The sequence below is a fragment of the Salmo salar genome, chromosome 29 (genome assembly GCF_965601325.2).
Source record: "Salmo salar chromosome 29, fSalSal1, whole genome shotgun sequence".
In the NCBI taxonomy this organism is placed as follows: domain Eukaryota; kingdom Metazoa; phylum Chordata; class Actinopteri; order Salmoniformes; family Salmonidae; genus Salmo; species Salmo salar.
Window position 1 is genome coordinate 32,408,255 of NC_138319.1, and position 21,651 is coordinate 32,429,905.

Here is a 21,651-nt window from a genome sequence, read left to right on the forward strand (position 1 = left end):
TTCAGGGTCAGTTACACTACCACCGACCCCTATGCTTCCCCTTCAGGGTCAGTTACACTACCACCGACCCCTACGCTTCCCCTTCAGGGTCAGTTACACTACCACCGTCCCCTACGCTTCCCCTTCAGGGTCAGTCACACTACACACTACCACCGACCCCTACGCTTCCCCTTCAGGGTCAGTTACACTACACACTACCACCGACCCCTACGCTTCCCCTTCAGGGTCAGTTACACTACACACTACCACCGACCCCTACGCTTCCCCTTCAGGGTCAGTTACACTACCACCGTCCCCTACGCTTCCCCTTCAGGGTCAGTTACACTACCACCGACCCCTACGCTTCCCCTTCAGGGTCAGTTACACTACCACCGTCCCCTACGCTTCCCCTTCAGGGTCAGTTACACTACACACTACCACCGACCCCTACGCTTCCCCTTCAGGACATGTAACCACTTGAATGTCTCTCTCCTGTCTGTAGATCGTCTTGCTGATCGGGTTCATGTGTGTCACCCTGCTGGTTTCCAGTCTGGTGTGTCTGATATTACCAGGTGAGACATCAACCTTAAGTCATTGTTGGGGGAGTCGTGAACAACATGTAGTTCAACCAGTAATTTAACTATATTTTTCAGTGGGAAGTTGAACTAAATTCAAATCTTGCAGTAGAGGCTGGTGGGAGGAGCTATAGGAGGATGGGGTCACTAAGGGCTTGAATGGAACGGTATCAAACACAGCAAAGATATGGAAGCCACATGTTTGACTCTGTTCCATTTATTCCATTCCAGCCTTTACAATGACACCGTCCTCCTATAGCTCCTCCCACCAGCCTCCACGGAAATCTTGGTAGTGTTTTCAGTAATGAATAACTTATTTTTTTACATGTAGCTAACTACTGGAACTACACACAAGTTTTTAGTTTTTTTTCAGCATTAGACTGGCCTAGTTCTCAGTTGAAACTTATTTTTTTTGTTTGTTTAATAGGCTAAATTACACATTGTGTTAACATCTGACTCTGTAGGGATATGTTTAGATATGATAACCTATCACAAAGTAGCTTGTTTTCAAATGAACTCGAACAGATCAGCTAGTCCGAAGCACCCTAAAACCGGTGGGAGGTATGACATGAACAGACCCGAGGCAGTGCTTGTGGTTCCTTTTCTTTTGTATCGTTTACTAAACGGGTCTTCTTTCGAACGAGTAAATAACTCCAGTACAGGTAACGTCCAGCGCTGAAACACCAGCGTAACAAAACAAATAAACATAAACTAATCCGTCGACCAAAAGGCCGTGGCTGAAAAGGGAATGCAAAACAACAGACGGCTACTCCTGTCTTAGACTGTCGTCTACACGTAACAGTTACAGGAGGAACGCGTCTGTCTACCTAAAACCTGTCTTAGACTGTCGTCTACACATAACAGTTACAGGAGGAACGCGTCTGTCTACCTAAAACCTGTCTTAGACTGTCGTCTACACATAACAGTTACAGGAGGAACGCGTCTGTCTACCTAAAACCTGTCTTAGACTGTCGTCTACACGTAACAGTTACAGGAGGAACGCGTCTGTCTACCTAAAACCTGTCTTAGACTGTCGTCTACACGTAACAGTTACAGGAGGAACGCGTCTGTCTACCTAAAACCTGCCTAGGTTAACAGAGAGACAGGTACCCAGTCACAGATGCTTTCTCTGAGGTAGGAAACACTGACGTCCTCACCCAGCTCCTCTCCTGGCACTCCTATATAGAGGAAAACGCAAAGCAATTAGTGGGCCCAGGTGTGTACCAATCCCCTTTACACTGAGTACCAATCCCCTTTACACTGAGTACCAATCCCCCTTTACACTGAGTACCAATCCCCCTTTACACTGAGTACCAATCCCCCTTTACACTGAGTACCAATCCCCCTTTACACTGAGTACCAATCCCCCTTTACACTGAGTACCAATCCCCCTTTACACTGAGTACCAATCCCCCTTTACACTGAGTACCAATCCCCTTTACACTGAGTACCAATCCCCCTTTACACTGAGTACCAATCCCCCTTTACACTGAGTACCAATCCCCTGAGGAGGGTGCTGTCGCATCGTCTTCCTCCGACTGGTCACTGAACTCTCACATTTAGTTCAGTAAACTATATTTTTCTTAAGGGTAGCTTGACTTCTTCCAGTGTGAAGTAATTGGTAGCTTGGTAAGCTATATTTTCAGAATAGCATCCCCAACACTAATCTCTCTCATCTATCGACACACCTTCTTAGTATTGTTTTAAATCTAATTGAACTGCGCGGAAATAAGTGGACTTATTTGATCTAAATACTGGAGTAGTTGTAAAGGAATCTCACCTGGAATGACTAACCTGAATGTTTGGAAAGGACACTAAAGGCCATGGTTCTGTTTTTAATGTGTGTGGTGAAGTGTTTGCGGGCCGATGGCTGATGTCGTTCTGGACAGGCAGCTCGAAGATCCATGAGCTGTATACAGCAGCGTGTGGTCTGTACGTGTGCTGGCTGTCCATCCGCGGTGCCACCGTGCTGTTGGCCTGGATGCCCCAGGGACGCACCATCATCATGGTCAAAGTCCAGGAGTGGAGCCTCATGGTAAGAGTGGCCCCAGAGGGTTTTCCTCTCTCGTGCAAATTCAGTTAAGTGTGGCAGCCGGCCTTGAAATGAAGCCTGTGTGTCTATGTCGACTCTGTGTCTATGTCGACTCTGTGTCTATGTCGACTCTGTGTCTATGTCGACTCTGTGTCTATGTACGCTGACAACTCAACAGTAAAATACAACGGAGAGCTCCAGTCAGTTTTAGGATGGGTATCTAGCAATAGACTGCCGCTAAATATCTCAACTAAAAGCATCATTTTGGAGACAAATCAAATCAAATGTATTTATATAGCCCTTCGTACATCAGCTGATATCTCAAAGTGCTGTACAGAAACCCAGCCTAAAACCCCAAACAGCAAGCAATGCATGTGAAAGAAGCACGGTGGCTAGGAAAAACTCCCTAGGAAAAACTCCCTAGAAAGGCCAAAACCTAGGAAGAAACCTAGAGAGGAACCAGGCTATGAGGGGTGGCCAGTCCTCTTCTGGCTGTGCCGGGTGGATATTATAACAGAACATGGTCAAGATGTTAAAATGTTCATAAATGACCAGCATGGTCAAATAATAATAATCATAGTAGTTGTCGAGGGTGCAACAAGCACGTCCGGTGAACAGGTCAGGGTTCCATAGCCGCAGGCAGAACAGTTGAAACTGGAGCAGCAGCACGGCCAGGTGGACTGGGGACAGCAAGGAGTCATCATGCCAGGTAGTCCTGAGGCATGGTCCTAGGGCTCAGCTCCTCCGAGAGAAAGAAAGAAAGAAAGAAAGAAAGAAAGAAAGAGAGAAAGAAAGAAAGAAAGAGAATTAGAGAGAGCATATTTAAATTCACACAGGACACCGGATAAGACAAGAGAAATACTCCAGATGTAACAGACTGACACCTAGCAGTCGTCTCCTCAACGCTAAACCTTGTTTACACCTATTGTTGAATAATGTGGCTATTGAGCACATTGAGGAGACGACTGCTAGGTGTAACCCTAGATAGCAAGCTGTCATGGTCAAAACAGATCGACTCTATGGTTGCTAAAATGGGAGGAGGTCTGTCCGTGATGGGGTGTTGCTCTGCCTTGACATCTCAGTCGACCAGACATGACCAACAGGCCTAAGTTTTGTCACACCTGGACTACTGCCTAGCTGTGTGGTCATGTGCGGCAAAGAAGGACATAGGTAAATTACAGTTGGTCCAGAACAAAGCAGCACGTATCTCACTTAATGTACACGGAGGGGAAGTTACAGCTCAAAGATGAGGAGAGATTGACTGCATCACTGTTGGTCTTGGTGTGAGGTGTTGAGGTGTTGAAGGTACCGACCTGTCTGTCCAAGCAGTTGGCTCACAGTTCGGACTGCAACACCAGACATGCAACCAAAGTTTTCTTCACCGTCTCCAGGTCCAGAACAGAGGCTGGGGAACACACAGTATTAAACAGAGCCATGACTACATGGAACTCTCTGGTAACCCAGGTAACTCAGGCTAGTAATAAAAACAGTTAAAAAAACCCAGATAAAAGAACACCTTACTGCACAAAGGGGACTGTGAAGAGAGACAGCCATTTTATGCATCTTGTATTGTAATTTGCACTGTAGTGCTGTATGTATTACAGCTAGATATTGTTTGTATGTAGTAATATATAGACTGTGATGTTTTTAGATTTGTGTTTCAGTCCTTTAATTATATTCTGTACTATGTATCATGTCCTGTTTCATGTGGACCCCAGGAAGAGTAGCGAATGCTTTTGCAGCGGCTAATTGGGATCCTAATAATGACCAAATCCTCTTTTCTGGAGGTGTGTATAGAGGAAGATGGACTGTAGTAGGCTGTACTGGTTATGTATAGAGGAAGATGGACTGTAGTAGGCTGTACTAGTTATGTATAGAGGAAGATGGACTGTAGTAGGCTGTACTGTTTATGTATAGAGGAAGATGGACTGTAGTAGGCTGTACTGGTTATGTATAGAGGAAGATGGACTGTAGTAGGCTGTACTAGTTATGTATAGAGGAAGATGGACTGTAGTAGGCTGTACTGGTTATGTATAGAGGAAGATGGACTGTAGTAGGCTGTACTGGTTATGTATAGAGGAAGATGGACTGTAGTAGGCTGTACTGGTTATGTATAGAGGAAGATGGACTGTAGTAGGCTGTACTAGTTATGTATAGAGGAAGATGGACTGTAGTAGGCTGTACTGGTTATGTATAGAGGAAGATGGACTGTAGTAGGCTGTACTGGTTATGTATAGAGGAAGATGGACTGTAGTAGGCTGTACTGGTTATGTATAGAGGAAGATGGACTGTAGTAGGCTGTACTGGTTATGTATAGAGGAAGATGGACTGTAGTAGGCTGTACTGGTTATGTATAGAGGAAGATGGACTGTAGTAGGCTGTACTGGTTATGTATAGAGGAAGATGGACTGTAGTAGGCTGTACTAGTTATGTATAGAGGAAGATGGACTGTAGTAGGCTGTACTGGTTATGTATAGAGGAAGATGGACTGTAGTAGGCTGTACTAGTTATGTATAGAGGAAGATGGACTGTAGTAGGCTGTACTAGTTATGTATAGAGGAAGATGGACTGTAGTAGGCTGTACTGGTTATGTATAGAGGAAGATGGACTGTAGTAGGCTGTACTGGTTATGTATAGAGGAAGATGGACTGTAGTAGGCTGTACTGGTTATGTATAGAGGAAGATGGACTGTAGTGGCTGTACTAGTTATGTATAGAGGAAGATGGACTGTAGTAGGCTGTACTGGTTATGGAGGTGGCTGTATGTCCAGGGTCAAGATCTTCATGCCATTATCATTTATATTTCAACATCCAATCATGTCTTACCTTTGTGTGTGTGTGTGTGTGTGTGTGTGTGTGTGTGTGTGTGTGTGTGTGTAGATTCTGAAGACCCTGGTAGTAGCGTTGCTGGTGGCTGGTGTTATCCCTCTACTACTGGGCCTGCTGTTTGAACTGGTCATCGTTGCTCCCCTACGTGTTCCTCTGGACCAGACGCCTCTCTTCTACCCCTGGCAGGTACTGTGTGTGTGTAATAGTAAAGGTCACTGTTTTTTTTATATGGTATCTTTTGTGTGTCTGTGTGATAGGAAAGGTCACATTTTTTTTTATATGGTATCTTTTGTGTGTGTGTGGTGTGTGTGTGATAGGAAAGGTCACAGTTTTTTTATATTGTGTGTAGGACTGGGCTCTGGGGGTGCTCCATGCCAAAATCATCGCTGCCATCACCCTCATGGGTCCACAGTGGTGGCTGAAGACAGTCATAGAGCAGGTGTGTTACCCTACACCACGCCATTATCCCTTATACAATGATCAATCTCACACGAAGTTTGACCAACTCTTTCCGTTGTGACTAATTGAATTGTTCGGCCTCTGACCGTAAGGTGCTACAGAGGGTAGTGCGTAGGGCCCAGTACATCACTGGGGCCAAGCTTCCTGATATCCAGGACCTCTATACCAGGCGGTGTCGAGGAAGGCCCAATCTTTTTTCGAAGACTCCAGTGACCCTAGTCATAGACTGTTCTCTCTGCTACCCCACGGCAAGCGGTACCTAAGCCCCAAGTCTAGGTCCAAGAGGCTCCTTAACAGCTTCTACCCCCAAGCCATAAGACTCCTGAACAATTAATCAAATGGCCACCCGGACTATTTACATTTGTTTGTACACTGCTGCTACTCGCTGTTCATAATCTATGCATAGTCACTTTACAAATGACCTTGACTAACCTGTCCCCTGCACATTGACTCGGTACCGGTTCCCCCTGTATATAGTCTCCACATTGACTCGGTACCGGTACCCCCTGTATATAACCTCCACATTGACTCTGTACCAGTACTCCCTGTATATAGTCTCCACATTGACTCTGTACCAGTACCCCCTATATATAGTCTCCACATTGACTCGGTACCGGTACCCCCTGTATATAGCCTCCACATTGACTCTGTACCGGTTCCCCCTGTATATAGCCTCCACATTGACTCTGTACCAGTACTCCCTGTATATAGTCTCCACATTGACTCTGTACCGGTTCCCCCTGTATATAGCCTCCACATTGACTCTGTACCAGTACCCCCCTGTATATAGTCTCCACATTGACTCTGTACCGGTTCCCCCTGTATATAACCTCCACATTGACTCTGTACCGGTTCCCCCTGTATATAACCTCCACATTGACTCTGTACCGGTACCCCCTGTATATAGCCTCCACATTGACTCTGTACTGGTACCCCCTGTATATAGCCTCCACATTGACTCTGTACCGGTTCCCCCTGTATATAGCCTCCACATTAACTCTGTACCGGTACCCCCTGTATATAGCCTCCACATTGACTCTGTACCGGTACCCCCTGTATATAGCCTCCACATTGACTCTGTACCAGTACCCCCTGTATATAGCCTCCACATTGACTCTGTACCGGTTCCCCCTGTATATAGCCTCCACATTGACTCTGTACCAGTACCCCCTGTATATAGCCTCCACATTGACTCTGTACCGGTTCCCCCCTGTATATAGTCTCCACATTGACTCTGTACCGGTACCACCTGTATATAGTCTCCACATTGACTCTGTACCGGTACCCCCTGTATATAGTCTCCACATTGACTCTGTACCAGTACCCCCTGTATATAGCCTCCACATTGACTCTGTACCGGTTCCCCCTGTATATAGCCTCCACATTGACTCTGTACCGGTTCCCCTGTATATAGTCTCCACATTGACTCTGTACCAGTACCCCCTGTATATAGTCTCCACATTGACTCTGTACCGGTACTCCCTGTATATAGCCTCCACATTGACTCTGTACCGGTTCCCCCTGTATATAGCCTCCACATTGACTCTGTACCGGTTCCCCCTGTATATAGCCTCCACATTGACTCTGTACCAGTACCCCCTGTATATAGCCTCCACATTGACTCTGTACCGGTACTCCCTGTATATAGCCTCCACATTGACTCTGTACCGGTTCCCCCTGTATATAGCCTCCACATTGACTCTGTACCGGTACCACCTGTATATAGTCTCCACATTGACTCTGTACCGGTACCCCCTGTATATAGTCTCCACATTGACTCTGTACCAGTACCCCCTGTATATAGCCTCCACATTGACTCTGTACCGGTTCCCCCTGTATATAGCCTCCACATTGACTCTGTACCGGTTCCCCTGTATATAGTCTCCACATTGACTCTGTACCAGTACCCCCTGTATATAGTCTCCACATTGACTCTGTACCGGTACTCCCTGTATATAGCCTCCACATTGACTCTGTACCGGTACTCCCTGTATATAGCCTCCACATTGACTCTGTACCGGTTCCCCCTGTATATAGCCTCCACATTGACTCTGTACCAGTACCCCCTGTATATAGCCTCCACATTGACTCTGTACCGGTACTCCCTGTATATAGCCTCCACATTGACTCTGTACCAGTTCCCCCTGTATATAGCCTCCACATTGACTCTGTACCGGTACTCCCTGTATATAACCTCCACATTGACTCTGTACCGGTTCCCCCTGTATATAGCCTCCACATTGACTCTGTACCGGTTCCCCCTGTATATAGTCTCCACATTGACTCTGTACCGGTACCCCCTGTATATAGCCTCCACATTGTCTCTGTACCGGTACCCCCTGTATATAGCCTCCACATTGACTCTGTACCGGTACCCCCTGTATATAGCCTCCACATTGACTCTGTACCAGTACCCCCTGTATATAGCCTCCACATTGACTCTGTACCGGTTCCCCCTGTATATAGCCTCCACATTGACTCTGTACCAGTACCCCCTGTATATAGCCTCCACATTGACTCTGTACCGGTTCCCCCCTGTATATAGTCTCCACATTGACTCTGTACCGGTACCACCTGTATATAGTCTCCACATTGACTCTGTACCGGTACTCCCTGTATATAGCCTCCACATTGACTCTGTACCGGTACTCCCTGTATATAGCCTCCACATTGACTCTGTACCGGTTCCCCCTGTATATAGCCTCCACATTGACTCTGTACCAGTACCCCCTGTATATAGCCTCCACATTGACTCTGTACCGGTACTCCCTGTATATAGCCTCCACATTGACTCTGTACCGGTTCCCCCTGTATATAGCCTCCACATTGACTCTGTACCGGTACTCCCTGTATATAACCTCCACATTGACTCTGTACCGGTTCCCCCTGTATATAGCCTCCACATTGACTCTGTACCGGTTCCCCCTGTATATAGTCTCCACATTGACTCTGTACCGGTACCCCCTGTATATAGCCTCCACATTGACTCTGTACCGGTTCCCCCTGTATATAGCCTCCACATTGACTCTGTACCGGTTCCCCTGTATATAGCCTCCACATTGACTCTGTACCGGTTCCCCTGTATATAACCTCCACATTGACTCTGTACCAGTACCCCCTGTATATAACCTCCACATTGACTCTGTACCGGTACCCCCTGTATATAGCCTCCACATTGACTCTGTACCGGTTCCCCCTGTATATAGCCTCCACATTGACTCTGTACCGGTACCCCCTGTATATAGCCTCCACATTGACTCTGTACCGGTTCCCCCCTGTATATAGTCTCCACATTGACTCTGTACCGGTACCACCTGTATATAGTCTCCACATTGACTCTGTACCGGTACCCCCTGTATATAGTCTCCACATTGACTCTGTACCGGTACCCCCTGTATATAGCCTCCACATTGACTCTGTACCGGTTCCCCCTGTATATAGCCTCCACATTGACTCTGTACCGGTTCCCCTGTATATAGTCTCCACATTGACTCTGTACCAGTACCCCCTGTATATAGTCTCCACATTGACTCTGTACCGGTACTCCCTGTATATAGCCTCCACATTGACTCTGTACCGGTACTCCCTGTATATAGCCTCCACATTGACTCTGTACCGGTTCCCCCTGTATATAGCCTCCACATTGACTCTGTACCAGTACCCCCTGTATATAGCCTCCACATTGACTCTGTACCGGTTCCCCCTGTATATAGCCTCCACATTGACTCTGTACCGGTTCCCCTGTATATAGTCTCCACATTGACTCTGTACCAGTACCCCCTGTATATAGTCTCCACATTGACTCTGTACCGGTACTCCCTGTATATAGCCTCCACATTGACTCTGTACCGGTACTCCCTGTATATAGCCTCCACATTGACTCTGTACCGGTACTCCCTGTATATAGCCTCCACATTGACTCTGTACCGGTTCCCCCTGTATATAGCCTCCACATTGACTCTGTACCAGTACCCCCTGTATATAGCCTCCACATTGACTCTGTACCGGTACTCCCTGTATATAGCCTCCACATTGACTCTGTACCAGTTCCCCCTGTATATAGCCTCCACATTGACTCTGTACCGGTACTCCCTGTATATAACCTCCACATTGACTCTGTACCGGTTCCCCCTGTATATAGCCTCCACATTGACTCTGTACCGGTTCCCCCTGTATATAGTCTCCACATTGACTCTGTACCGGTACCCCCTGTATATGGCCTCCACATTGTCTCTGTACCGGTACCCCCTGTATATAGCCTCCACATTGACTCTGTACCGGTACCCCCTGTATATAGCCTCCACATTGACTCTGTACCAGTACCCCCTGTATATAGCCTCCACATTGACTCTGTACCGGTTCCCCCTGTATATAGCCTCCACATTGACTCTGTACCAGTACCCCCTGTATATAGCCTCCACATTGACTCTGTACCGGTTCCCCCCTGTATATAGTCTCCACATTGACTCTGTACCGGTACCACCTGTATATAGTCTCCACATTGACTCTGTACCGGTACCCCCTGTATATAGTCTCCACATTGACTCTGTACCGGTACCCCCTGTATATAGCCTCCACATTGACTCTGTACCGGTTCCCCCTGTATATAGTCTCCACATTGACTCTGTACCAGTACCCCCTGTATATAGTCTCCACATTGACTCTGTACCGGTACTCCCTGTATATAGCCTCCACATTGACTCTGTACCGGTACTCCCTGTATATAGCCTCCACATTGACTCTGTACCGGTTCCCCCTGTATATAGCCTCCACATTGACTCTGTACCAGTACCCCCTGTATATAGCCTCCACATTGACTCTGTACCGGTACTCCCTGTATATAGCCTCCACATTGACTCTGTACCGGTTCCCCCTGTATATAGCCTCCACATTGACTCTGTACCGGTACCACCTGTATATAGTCTCCACATTGACTCTGTACCGGTACCCCCTGTATATAGTCTCCACATTGACTCTGTACCGGTACCCCCTGTATATAGCCTCCACATTGACTCTGTACCGGTTCCCCCTGTATATAGCCTCCACATTGACTCTGTACCTGTTCCCCCTGTATATAGTCTCCACATTGACTCTGTACCGGTACCCCCTGTATATAGCCTCCACATTGTCTCTGTACCGGTACCCCCTGTATATAGCCTCCACATTGACTCTGTACCGGTACCCCCTGTATATAGCCTCCACATTGACTCTGTACCAGTACCCCCTGTATATAGCCTCCACATTGACTCTGTACCGGTTCCCCCCTGTATATAGTCTCCACATTGACTCTGTACCGGTACCACCTGTATATAGTCTCCACATTGACTCTGTACCGGTACCCCCTGTATATAGTCTCCACATTGACTCTGTACCGGTACTCCCTGTATATAGCCTCCACATTGACTCTGTACCGGTTCCCCCTGTATAGAGCCTCCACATTGACTCTGTACCGGTACTCCCTGTATATAACCTCCACATTGACTCTGTACCGGTTCCCCCTGTATATAGCCTCCACATTGACTCTGTACCGGTTCCCCCTGTATATAGCCTCCACATTGACTCTGTACCGGTTCCCCCTGTATATAACCTCCACATTGACTCTGTACCGGTTCCCCCTGTATATAGCCTCCACATTGACTCTGTACCGGTACCCCCTGTATATAGCCTCCACATTGACTCTGTACCGGTTCCCCCTGTATATAACCTCCACATTGACTCTGTACCGGTACCCCCTGTATATAGCCTCCACATTGACTCTGTACCGGTTCCCCCTGTATATAGCCTCCACATTGACTCTGTACCGGTACCCCCTGTATATAGCCTCCACATTGACTCTGTACCGGTACCCCCTGTATATAGCCTCCACATTGACTCTGTACCGGTTCCCCCTGTATATAGCCTCCACATTGACTCTGTACCGGTACCCCCTGTATATAGCCTCCACATTGACTCTGTACCGTAACACCCTGTATATAACCTCCACATTGACTCTGTACCGGTACCCCCTGTATATAGCCTCCACATTGACTCTGTACCGGTTCCCCTGTATATAGCCTCCACATTGACTCTGTACCGGTACCCCCTGTATATAGCCTCCACATTGACTCTGTACCGTAACACCCTGTATATAGTCTCCACATTGACTCTGTACCGGTACCCCCTGTATATAGCCTCCACATTGACTCTGTACCGGTTCCCCCCTGTATATAGTCTCCACATTGACTCTGTACCGGTACCACCTGTATATAGTCTCCACATTGACTCTGTACCGGTACCCCCTGTATATAGTCTCCACATTGACTCTGTACCGGTTCCCCCTGTATATAGCCTCCACATTGACTCTGTACCGGTTCCCCCTGTATATAGCCTCCACATTGACTCTGTACCGGTTCCCCTGTATATAGTCTCCACATTGACTCTGTACCAGTACCCCCTGTATATAGTCTCCACATTGACTCTGTACCGGTACTCCCTGTATATAGCCTCCACATTGACTCTGTACCGGTACTCCCTGTATATAGCCTCCACATTGACTCTGTACCGGTTCCCCCTGTATATAGCCTCCACATTGACTCTGTACCAGTACCCCCTGTATATAGCCTCCACATTGACTCTGTACCGGTACTCCCTGTATATAGCCTCCACATTGACTCTGTACCGGTTCCCCCTGTATATAGCCTCCACATTGACTCTGTACCGGTACCACCTGTATATAGTCTCCACATTGACTCTGTACCGGTACCCCCTGTATATAGTCTCCACATTGACTCTGTACCGGTACCCCCTGTATATAGCCTCCACATTGACTCTGTACCGGTTCCCCCTGTATATAGCCTCCACATTGACTCTGTACCGGTTCCCCTGTATATAGTCTCCACATTGACTCTGTACCAGTACCCCCTGTATATAGTCTCCACATTGACTCTGTACCGGTACTCCCTGTATATAGCCTCCACATTGACTCTGTACCGGTACTCCCTGTATATAGCCTCCACATTGACTCTGTACCGGTTCCCCCTGTATATAGCCTCCACATTGACTCTGTACCAGTACCCCCTGTATATAGCCTCCACATTGACTCTGTACCGGTACTCCCTGTATATAGCCTCCACATTGACTCTGTACCGGTTCCCCCTGTATATAGCCTCCACATTGACTCTGTACCGGTACTCCCTGTATATAACCTCCACATTGACTCTGTACCGGTTCCCCCTGTATATAGCCTCCACATTGACTCTGTACCGGTTCCCCCTGTATATAGTCTCCACATTGACTCTGTACCGGTACCGCCTGTATATAGCCTCCACATTGTCTCTGTACCGGTACCCCCTGTATATAGCCTCCACATTGACTCTGTACCGGTACCCCCTGTATATAGCCTCCACATTGACTCTGTACCGGTACTCCCTGTATATAGCCTCCACATTGACTCTGTACCGGTTCCCCCTGTATAGAGCCTCCACATTGACTCTGTACCGGTACTCCCTGTATATAACCTCCACATTGACTCTGTACCGGTTCCCCCTGTATATAGCCTCCACATTGACTCTGTACCGGTTCCCCCTGTATATAGCCTCCACATTGACTCTGTACCGGTTCCCCCTGTATATAACCTCCACATTGACTCTGTACCGGTTCCCCCTGTATATAGCCTCCACATTGACTCTGTACCGGTACCCCCTGTATATAGCCTCCACATTGACTCTGTACCGGTTCCCCCTGTATATAACCTCCACATTGACTCTGTACCGGTACCCCCTGTATATAGCCTCCACATTGACTCTGTACCGGTACCCCCTGTATATAGCCTCCACATTGACTCTGTACCGGTACCCCCTGTATATAGCCTCCACATTGACTCTGTACCGGTTCCCCCTGTATATAGCCTCCACATTGACTCTGTACCAGTACCCCCTGTATATAGCCTCCACATTGACTCTGTACCAGTACCCCCTGTATATAGCCTCCACATTGACTCTGTACCGGTTCCCCCTGTATATAGCCTCCACATTGACTCTGTACCGGTACCCCCTGTATATAGCCTCCACATTGACTCTGTACCGTAACACCCTGTATATAACCTCCACATTGACTCTGTACCGGTACCCCCTGTATATAGCCTCCACATTGACTCTGTACCGGTTCCCCTGTATATAGCCTCCACATTGACTCTGTACCGGTACCCCCTGTATATAGCCTCCACATTGACTCTGTACCGTAACACCCTGTATATAGTCTCCACATTGACTCTGTACCGTAACACCCTGTATATAGTCTCCACATTGACTCTGTACCGTAACACCCTGTATATAACCTCCACATTGACTCTGTACCGGTTCCCCCTGTATATAGCCTCCACATTGACTCTGTACCAGTACTCCCTGTATATAGCCTCCACATTGACTCTGTACCGTAACACCCTGTATATAGCCTCCACATTGACTCTGTACCGGTCCCCCTGTATATAACCTCGTTATTGTTATGACATTTTCTTCTGTTACTTATTTTTTTCACTTTAGTTTATTTTGTAAATATATTCCTAACTGCATTGTTGGATAAGGGCTTGTAAGTAAACATTTCACTGTAAGGTCTACACCTGTTGTATTCAGCATTTCACTGTAAGGTCTACACCTGTTGTATTCAGCATTTCACTGTAAGGTCTACACCTGTTGTATTCAGCATTTCACTGTAAGGTCTACACCTGTTGTATTCAGCATTTCACTGTAAGGTCTACACCTGTTGTATTCAGCATTTCACTGTAAGGTCTACTACACCTGTTGTATTCAGCATTTCACTGTAAGGTCTACTACACCTGTTGTATTCAGCATTTCACTGTAAGGTCTACTACACCTGTTGTATTCAGCATTTCACTGTAAGGTCTACTACACCTGTTGTATTCAGCATTTCACTGTAAGGTCTACTACACCTGTTGTATTCAGCATTTCACTGTAAGGTCTACTACACCTGTTGTATTCAGCATTTCACTGTAAGGTCTACTACACCTGTTGTATTCAGCATTTCACTGTAAGGTCTACTACACCTGTTGTATTCAGCATTTCACTGTAAGGTCTACTACACCTGTTGTATTCAGCATTTCACTGTAAGGTCTACTACACCTGTTGTATTCAGCATTTCACTGTAAGGTCTACTACACCTGTTGTATTCAGCATTTCACTGTAAGGTCTACTACACCTGTTGTATTCAGCATTTCACTGTAAGGTCTACTACACCTGTTGTATTCAGCATTTCACTGTAAGGTCTACTACACCTGTTGTATTCAGCATTTCACTGTAAGGTCTACTACACCTGTTGTATTCAGCATTTCACTGTAAGGTCTACTACACCTGTTGTATTCAGCATTTCACTGTAAGGTCTACTACACCTGTTGTATTCAGCATTTCACTGTAAGGTCTACTACACCTGTTGTATTCAGCATTTCACTGTAAGGTCTACTACACCTGTTGTATTCAGCATTTCACTGTAAGGTCTACTACACCTGTTGTATTCAGCATTTCACTGTAAGGTCTACTACACCTGTTGTATTCAGCATTTCACTGTAAGGTCTACTACACCTGTTGTATTCAGCATTTCACTGTAAGGTCTACTACACCTGTTGTATTCAGCATTTCACTGTAAGGTCTACTACACCTGTTGTATTCAGCATTTCACTGTAAGGTCTACTACACCTGTTGTATTCAGCATTTCACTGTAAGGTCTACTACACCTGTTGTATTCAGCATTTCACTGTAAGGTCTACTACACCTGTTGTATTCAGCATTTCACTGTAAGGTCTACTACACCTGTTGTATTCAGCATTTCACTGTAAGGTCTACTACACCTGTTGTATTCAGCATTTCACTGTAAGGTCTACTACACCTGTTGTATTCAGCATTTCACTGTAAGGTCTACTACACCTGTTGTATTCAGCATTTCACTGTAAGGTCTACTACACCTGTTGTATTCAGCATTTCACTGTAAGGTCTACTACACCTGTTGTATTCAGCATTTCACTGTAAGGTCTACTACACCTGTTGTATTCAGCATTTCACTGTAAGGTCTACTACACCTGTTGTATTCAGCATTTCACTGTAAGGTCTACTACACCTGTTGTATTCAGCATTTCACTGTAAGGTCTACTACACCTGTTGTATTCAGCATTTCACTGTAAGGTCTACTACACCTGTTGTATTCAGCATTTCACTGTAAGGTCTACTACACCTGTTGTATTCAGCATTTCACTGTAAGGTCTACTACACCTGTTGTATTCAGCATTTCACTGTAAGGTCTACTACACCTGTTGTATTCAGCATTTCACTGTAAGGTCTACTACACCTGTTGTATTCAGCATTTCACTGTAAGGTCTACTACACCTGTTGTATTCAGCATTTCACTGTAAGGTCTACTACACCTGTTGTATTCAGCATTTCACTGTAAGGTCTACTACACCTGTTGTATTCAGCATTTCACTGTAAGGTCTACTACACCTGTTGTATTCAGCATTTCACTGTAAGGTCTACTACACCTGTTGTATTCAGCATTTCACTGTAAGGTCTACTACACCTGTTGTATTCAGCATTTCACTGTAAGGTCTACTACACCTGTTGTATTCAGCATTTCACTGTAAGGTCTACTACACCTGTTGTATTCAGCATTTCACTGTAAGGTCTACTACACCTGTTGTATTCAGCATTTCACTGTAAGGTCTACTACACCTGTTGTATTCAGCATTTCACTGTAAGGTCTACTACACCTGTTGTATTCAGCATTTCACTGTAAGGTCTACTACACCTGTTGTATTCAGCATTTCACTGTAAGGTCTACTACACCTGTTGTATTCAGCATTTCACTGTAAGGTCTACTACACCTGTTGTATTCAGCATTTCACTGTAAGGTCTACTACACCTGTTGTATTCAGCATTTCACTGTAAGGTCTACTACACCTGTTGTATTCAGCATTTCACTGTAAGGTCTACTACACCTGTTGTATTCAGCATTTCACTGTAAGGTCTACTACACCTGTTGTATTCAGCATTTCACTGTAAGGTCTACTACACCTGTTGTATTCAGCATTTCACTGTAAGGTCTACTACACCTGTTGTATTCGGCATTTCACTGTAAGGTCTACTACACCTGTTGTATTCGGCATTTCACTGTAAGGTCTACTACACCTGTTGTATTCGGCATTTCACTGTAAGGTCTACTACACCTGTTGTATTCGGCATTTCACTGTAAGGTCTACACCTGTTGTATTCGGCATTTCACTGTAAGGTCTACACCTGTTGTATTCAGCACTTGTGACAAATACCTTTTCCCCCTACGTGAACAATACATTTTGACCCTGTGTAAAGTGACCGGCGAGGGGTAACATCGCCACCTCTCCTCCTGTCAGGTGTATGCTAACGGCATCAGGAACATCGACCTCCATTTCATCATCTGTAAGCTGGCTGCCCCTGTCATCTCGGTGCTGCTGCTGTCCCTGTGTGTCCCCTACGTCGTAGCAGCCGGGGTCGTTCCTGCCGTAGGTCAGTCAACAGTGCGTGTGTGCAGTGTGTGTGTGCACGTGTTTGTTTGTTTGCGTGCATATTCATGGGAAGTGTTTGCATGCACACTTGTGGGTGAGTATGAAGTGTTTAGCTCTAACTCTACTAATAGATCTGTACCCCTCCTGGTGTGACTCCAGATATAACTCTACTAATAGATCTGTACCCCTCCTGGTGTGACTCCAGATATAACTCTACTAATAGATCTGTTACCCTCCTGGTGTGACTCCAGATATAACTCTACTAATAGATCTGTACCCCTCCTGTTGTGACTCCAGATATAACTCTACTAATAGATCTGTACCCCTCCTGGTGTGGCAGGTCTGTCAGGTCTGTCAGGTATGACCCCAGAGATGCAGATTCTGATACAGAGGAGGATCTACCCATTCCTCCTGATGGTAGTGTCCATCATCGGCATCCTCTCCTTCCAGATACGACAGTTCAAACGCCTTTATGAACACATCAAGAACGACAAGTAAGCACCCACCCCTATCTCCATACCTGGCCTGTTCCTTCAAAGCTCCTTGTTCAGCGATAGTACAACCCTGATCCCAGGGAGTGTCAGGATATGCAGGCTTTTGTTCCAGCCCAGCACTTCCACACCTCATTTGAACTATTCAAGGTCTTGATCTGCAGCTGACACACAAACTAGGTAAATGCTCTAGTATTGTGATTGACATGTGACTGTTTTTTAACCCCCGTGCCCTCTTTGCCTTCCTGCAGGTACCTGGTTGGCCAGCGGCTTGTCAACTACGAACGCAAGGCTAGGGGAACCAGCTCTGTCCCGCCGCCTAACTCTATCCCAGAGTAGTCAAATGTACTTTTGGAAACCACCCATCTCGTGTCCTCTCTCTCTCCCCACCCCTCTCTCTCTCTCTCCCCCCCCCCCCCCCTCTCTCTCTCTTTCTCTCTCTCTCTCCTCTCTCTTTCCCCCCCCCCTCTCCCTCTCTCCCCCTCTCCCCGTCATGTTCATGCCTTGCTAAGTGTTAAGTGCAGCCTGAGGATTGTACATATGTAAATACTTTGGATGCAGACTTGTCTGAAATTGGACAGATTTGGATTAATGCAATGACCATTGTACATCTTAAGTGTATGTATATTAATTTATTAAATCAAACTGACAATTTGTTTCTGTCTTGTTGTTTATCATGAAGAAGAAAAAATACATTTTAAAAAATGTAGAGGGGTGGTGTGATAGTTTCATCCTTTGGGACAAGTTGAGATTCCAGCATTATTCCAAACTCCTCCTTTAGTATGTCAGCTATCTCTTCATCAGTCAGCTCTCTGGTGGTTTTAGTCACAGTCCCAGCTTCATCTGAGGGAAACTGGGTGGTGATGAGTTTATGGCCTATGTAGGTGAGCCTCCCGGTAGGCTTCAGGATGGAGCAGAGAGACTTACAGAAGAAGATGGAGCTAGGGGAGCTCTGATGGTAGTCACACATCTCTATGAAGTCTCCTCTGTGTCTTGTGTCCAGAGTGAACTTGTATAGCTCAGTCCAGAGCCCAGTTTCTCTCTCTTCATCTTGCCACTCCAGAAAGTGCATCTCTCCCGCTTGTCTGATCCTGTACACTCTGTGGCCCTGCTTCTGAGGTTCTTCCGTCTCTAAGGACATGGGGAACTCGAACCCTGATCCACCAAATGCCACGTCACACAGCCACCGATGCCCCTCGAGCGTCACCATCGAGATGAAGTGGTCGAACGGCGGGCCATACAACCCTGTGATGGCGTTTCTCACTTGTCCCGCTAGGATGTTGACCTCAAATCCCATTTCTGACAGAAGCCAGGAGAACAGACCGTTATTCTCGAAGCAGAACCCTCCGCGGCGGTGGTTAACGATTTTATCATAGAGGTGCGGGAGGTCGAGTCGTACGCGCCCCCCGCTGTGGACGGTGAGATTCTCGAACGGGACAGTCCTCAGATGACAGCGGTGTACACGCTGGAGCGCGTCCAAGGTCGGCGTTGGCAAAGCAGGTCCCTCGTACCCAATGCGTAGCAAATACTTCTGAACATCCATTTCTAATCGAGAACTTTCTAATCGAAAAAAAAAAGAAAAGTTAATCGTATTTTGTATAAAGTGAACGAAATATTTTATCTTTAAGAACAAAATGTCGATAGGAAGAAATGTTATGCCTCGGATTTTGAAAATAGATTAGGCGAAATGTGCAGTTCCTGTGTGTGGAGGATATTCCTTTCAGTTTGCTTTCAGTCCTGCCAAAGGTTAATGTTACACTAGTAAACCGACGCGCTGCCTCCTGGCGGACACCAATCAGTAGTGATTGGGAAGGAATAGTCCAAGCAGACTGAAGGATTATAAAGCAGGTACTCTAGGTCCAGGTCTAAAACGAATATAATATACAATCCTAATAAAATAGACGCCTAGATTAGTAGGATATGTCTAGAGACCTGATTAAGGTTAATTTTACAAAGGCATCCAAAATCTAAACTAAAAATCAAGAGATTAATAAAAGCATGCAACACAGTTGGAACTCCAAAGCTTCTCCTTTTATTTTATTTTCGGGCCAGGGCTTATTCATTACCGTTTATCGTTTAAGAACCAGACGGAAGCAAACAGAGAACAGGGCGAAACAGAAAGGGACCTACCGTTGCATGTAATCGGTTTCGCAACAGACAACATTTTGCAACAGAATCGGCGTAATGAATACACCCCAGATATACTAGCGCGGAATACAACAGGTGTAAACCTTACAGATATACTATATATATATATATATATATATATATATATATATATATATATCTGTAAGTGTGGGACACTTGCACACTCTACCGGGAGACGAAGGGAAATGCACAGGGGAGCGTGGTCGGTGACGTCACGCAGTCTCCCATGGGGTGGGGTCGTCACGAGATACCACAGCTACGAAGTTATAATCCCCGACCATTTCTACTATCTATCTCTTTCAAATGTGATTTTAAACTAACTTTAACCTCACTGCTAACCTTAAATTGAGACCCCCCCCCCCAAAAAAAAAATATATATATATATATTTCATGCATTTTTACGATATAGTAGTGCTTAATTTGTAAATCGAGAGGGCCCGGAACACAGTGAGGAAAAAAGTGTCCAAAACAACGTAGCAGCCAAGTAACCTACTATCTATGGTGGTGAAACAGACAGCACACTCCAAGGTTTTATTACTAATTAACAACAAATCAATACAGAGAGTACATGAGGGAACACACGTATATATAGATTATATACAATGGACAATTGGGCTAGGGGGTACAATATCACATTACACAAAGACCTTAATACATACACTTATAATTCTAACAGCTTTTTTGTTAGTAGAGTATTTAATTGTCTTAAAATACAGTTCAATTTCTTTTTGTACGGAAAGAAAATGTGTTTTTTTGTTAGTAAATTTACATTTGTGAATATGAAATTTGGCCAAAAGAATAATGAAATTAATTAAATAAAAATGTTTCATCTTATTCATATCGTAGGTAAAGAATCCAAGCAGTAACATCTCTCCACAATAGTGTAAGACCTTCATAAATGTGTTCAATGATAAATCTACTGATGTCTTGCCAGTTTTCTTACATGAATACAATCCCCAAAAAGATGCAACACTGTCTCTGGGTGGTCATTACAAAAGGAGCACTTTGAGTTGATGTTTTCCTTAAACTTCTTCATATAGTGGTTGGCAGGATAATATTTATGAATCATTTTAAAGGAAACTTCCTTCATTTTGTGAATAGTAGGTATGTGTGTGGCAACATCCAAACTTTTTTCCAACAGATATTATCAATAAATCCATTCCAATAAGGCATGACATAAGGTATAGATAGATACAACATCCTGCTGAAACAAGGTTCGTATCGCTCTGTTGTTGAATGGACCAAAAGAGAAACAAATCTGTCCTACTGATGAGTCAACAGGGTCAATGGAAGGTAGGCTCTGAGGGTCAGGTCTTGACATGTTCCTGAATAACAGAGCAACACCTGAGGGAATGGCATCTAAAACAATGGCAAAATCTTTAGGTGTTACAGGGACCTTGTAAAGTGATAAGAATTCCTTATAACTGAGTAAAAGACCCTCTGCATTTACCAGTTGGCTCACCAATAGGATATTATTTACCAGTCGGCTCACCAATAAGATATTATTTACCAGTCGGCTCACCAATAGGATATTATTTACCAGTCGGCTCACCAATAGGATATTATTAACCAGTCGGCTCACCAATAGGATATTATTTACCAGTCGGCTCACCAATAG

General features: G+C 45.6%; 2 protein-coding genes across 3 annotated transcripts in view; one reads left to right on the plus strand and one right to left on the minus strand.

Annotated features, from left to right (window-relative positions):
- Positions 1-18,541, plus strand: part of LOC106590587 (E3 ubiquitin-protein ligase MARCHF6) — a 42,219-nt gene extending 23,678 nt beyond the window's left edge. For both annotated transcript variants that reach the window (XM_045710984.2, XM_045710986.2), the window contains 7 exons: positions 482-551; positions 2,408-2,589; positions 5,466-5,600; positions 5,764-5,853; positions 17,263-17,395; positions 17,735-17,888; positions 18,137-18,541. In XM_045710984.2, the coding sequence (XP_045566940.1) occupies positions 482-551; positions 2,408-2,589; positions 5,466-5,600; positions 5,764-5,853; positions 17,263-17,395; positions 17,735-17,888; positions 18,137-18,224 (852 nt within the window). In that variant the 3' untranslated portion in view covers positions 18,225-18,541. The remainder of the gene's footprint in view (positions 1-481; positions 552-2,407; positions 2,590-5,465; positions 5,601-5,763; positions 5,854-17,262; positions 17,396-17,734; positions 17,889-18,136) is intronic.
- Positions 18,498-19,645, minus strand: LOC106590589 (arylamine N-acetyltransferase, pineal gland isozyme NAT-10). Its single transcript, XM_014181701.3, has one exon. It carries the CDS (start codon positions 19,426-19,428, stop codon positions 18,583-18,585), a length of 846 nt encoding a protein of 281 aa, XP_014037176.1. The 5' UTR covers positions 19,429-19,645; the 3' UTR covers positions 18,498-18,582.
- Positions 19,646-21,651: the final 2,006 nt, after the last annotated feature.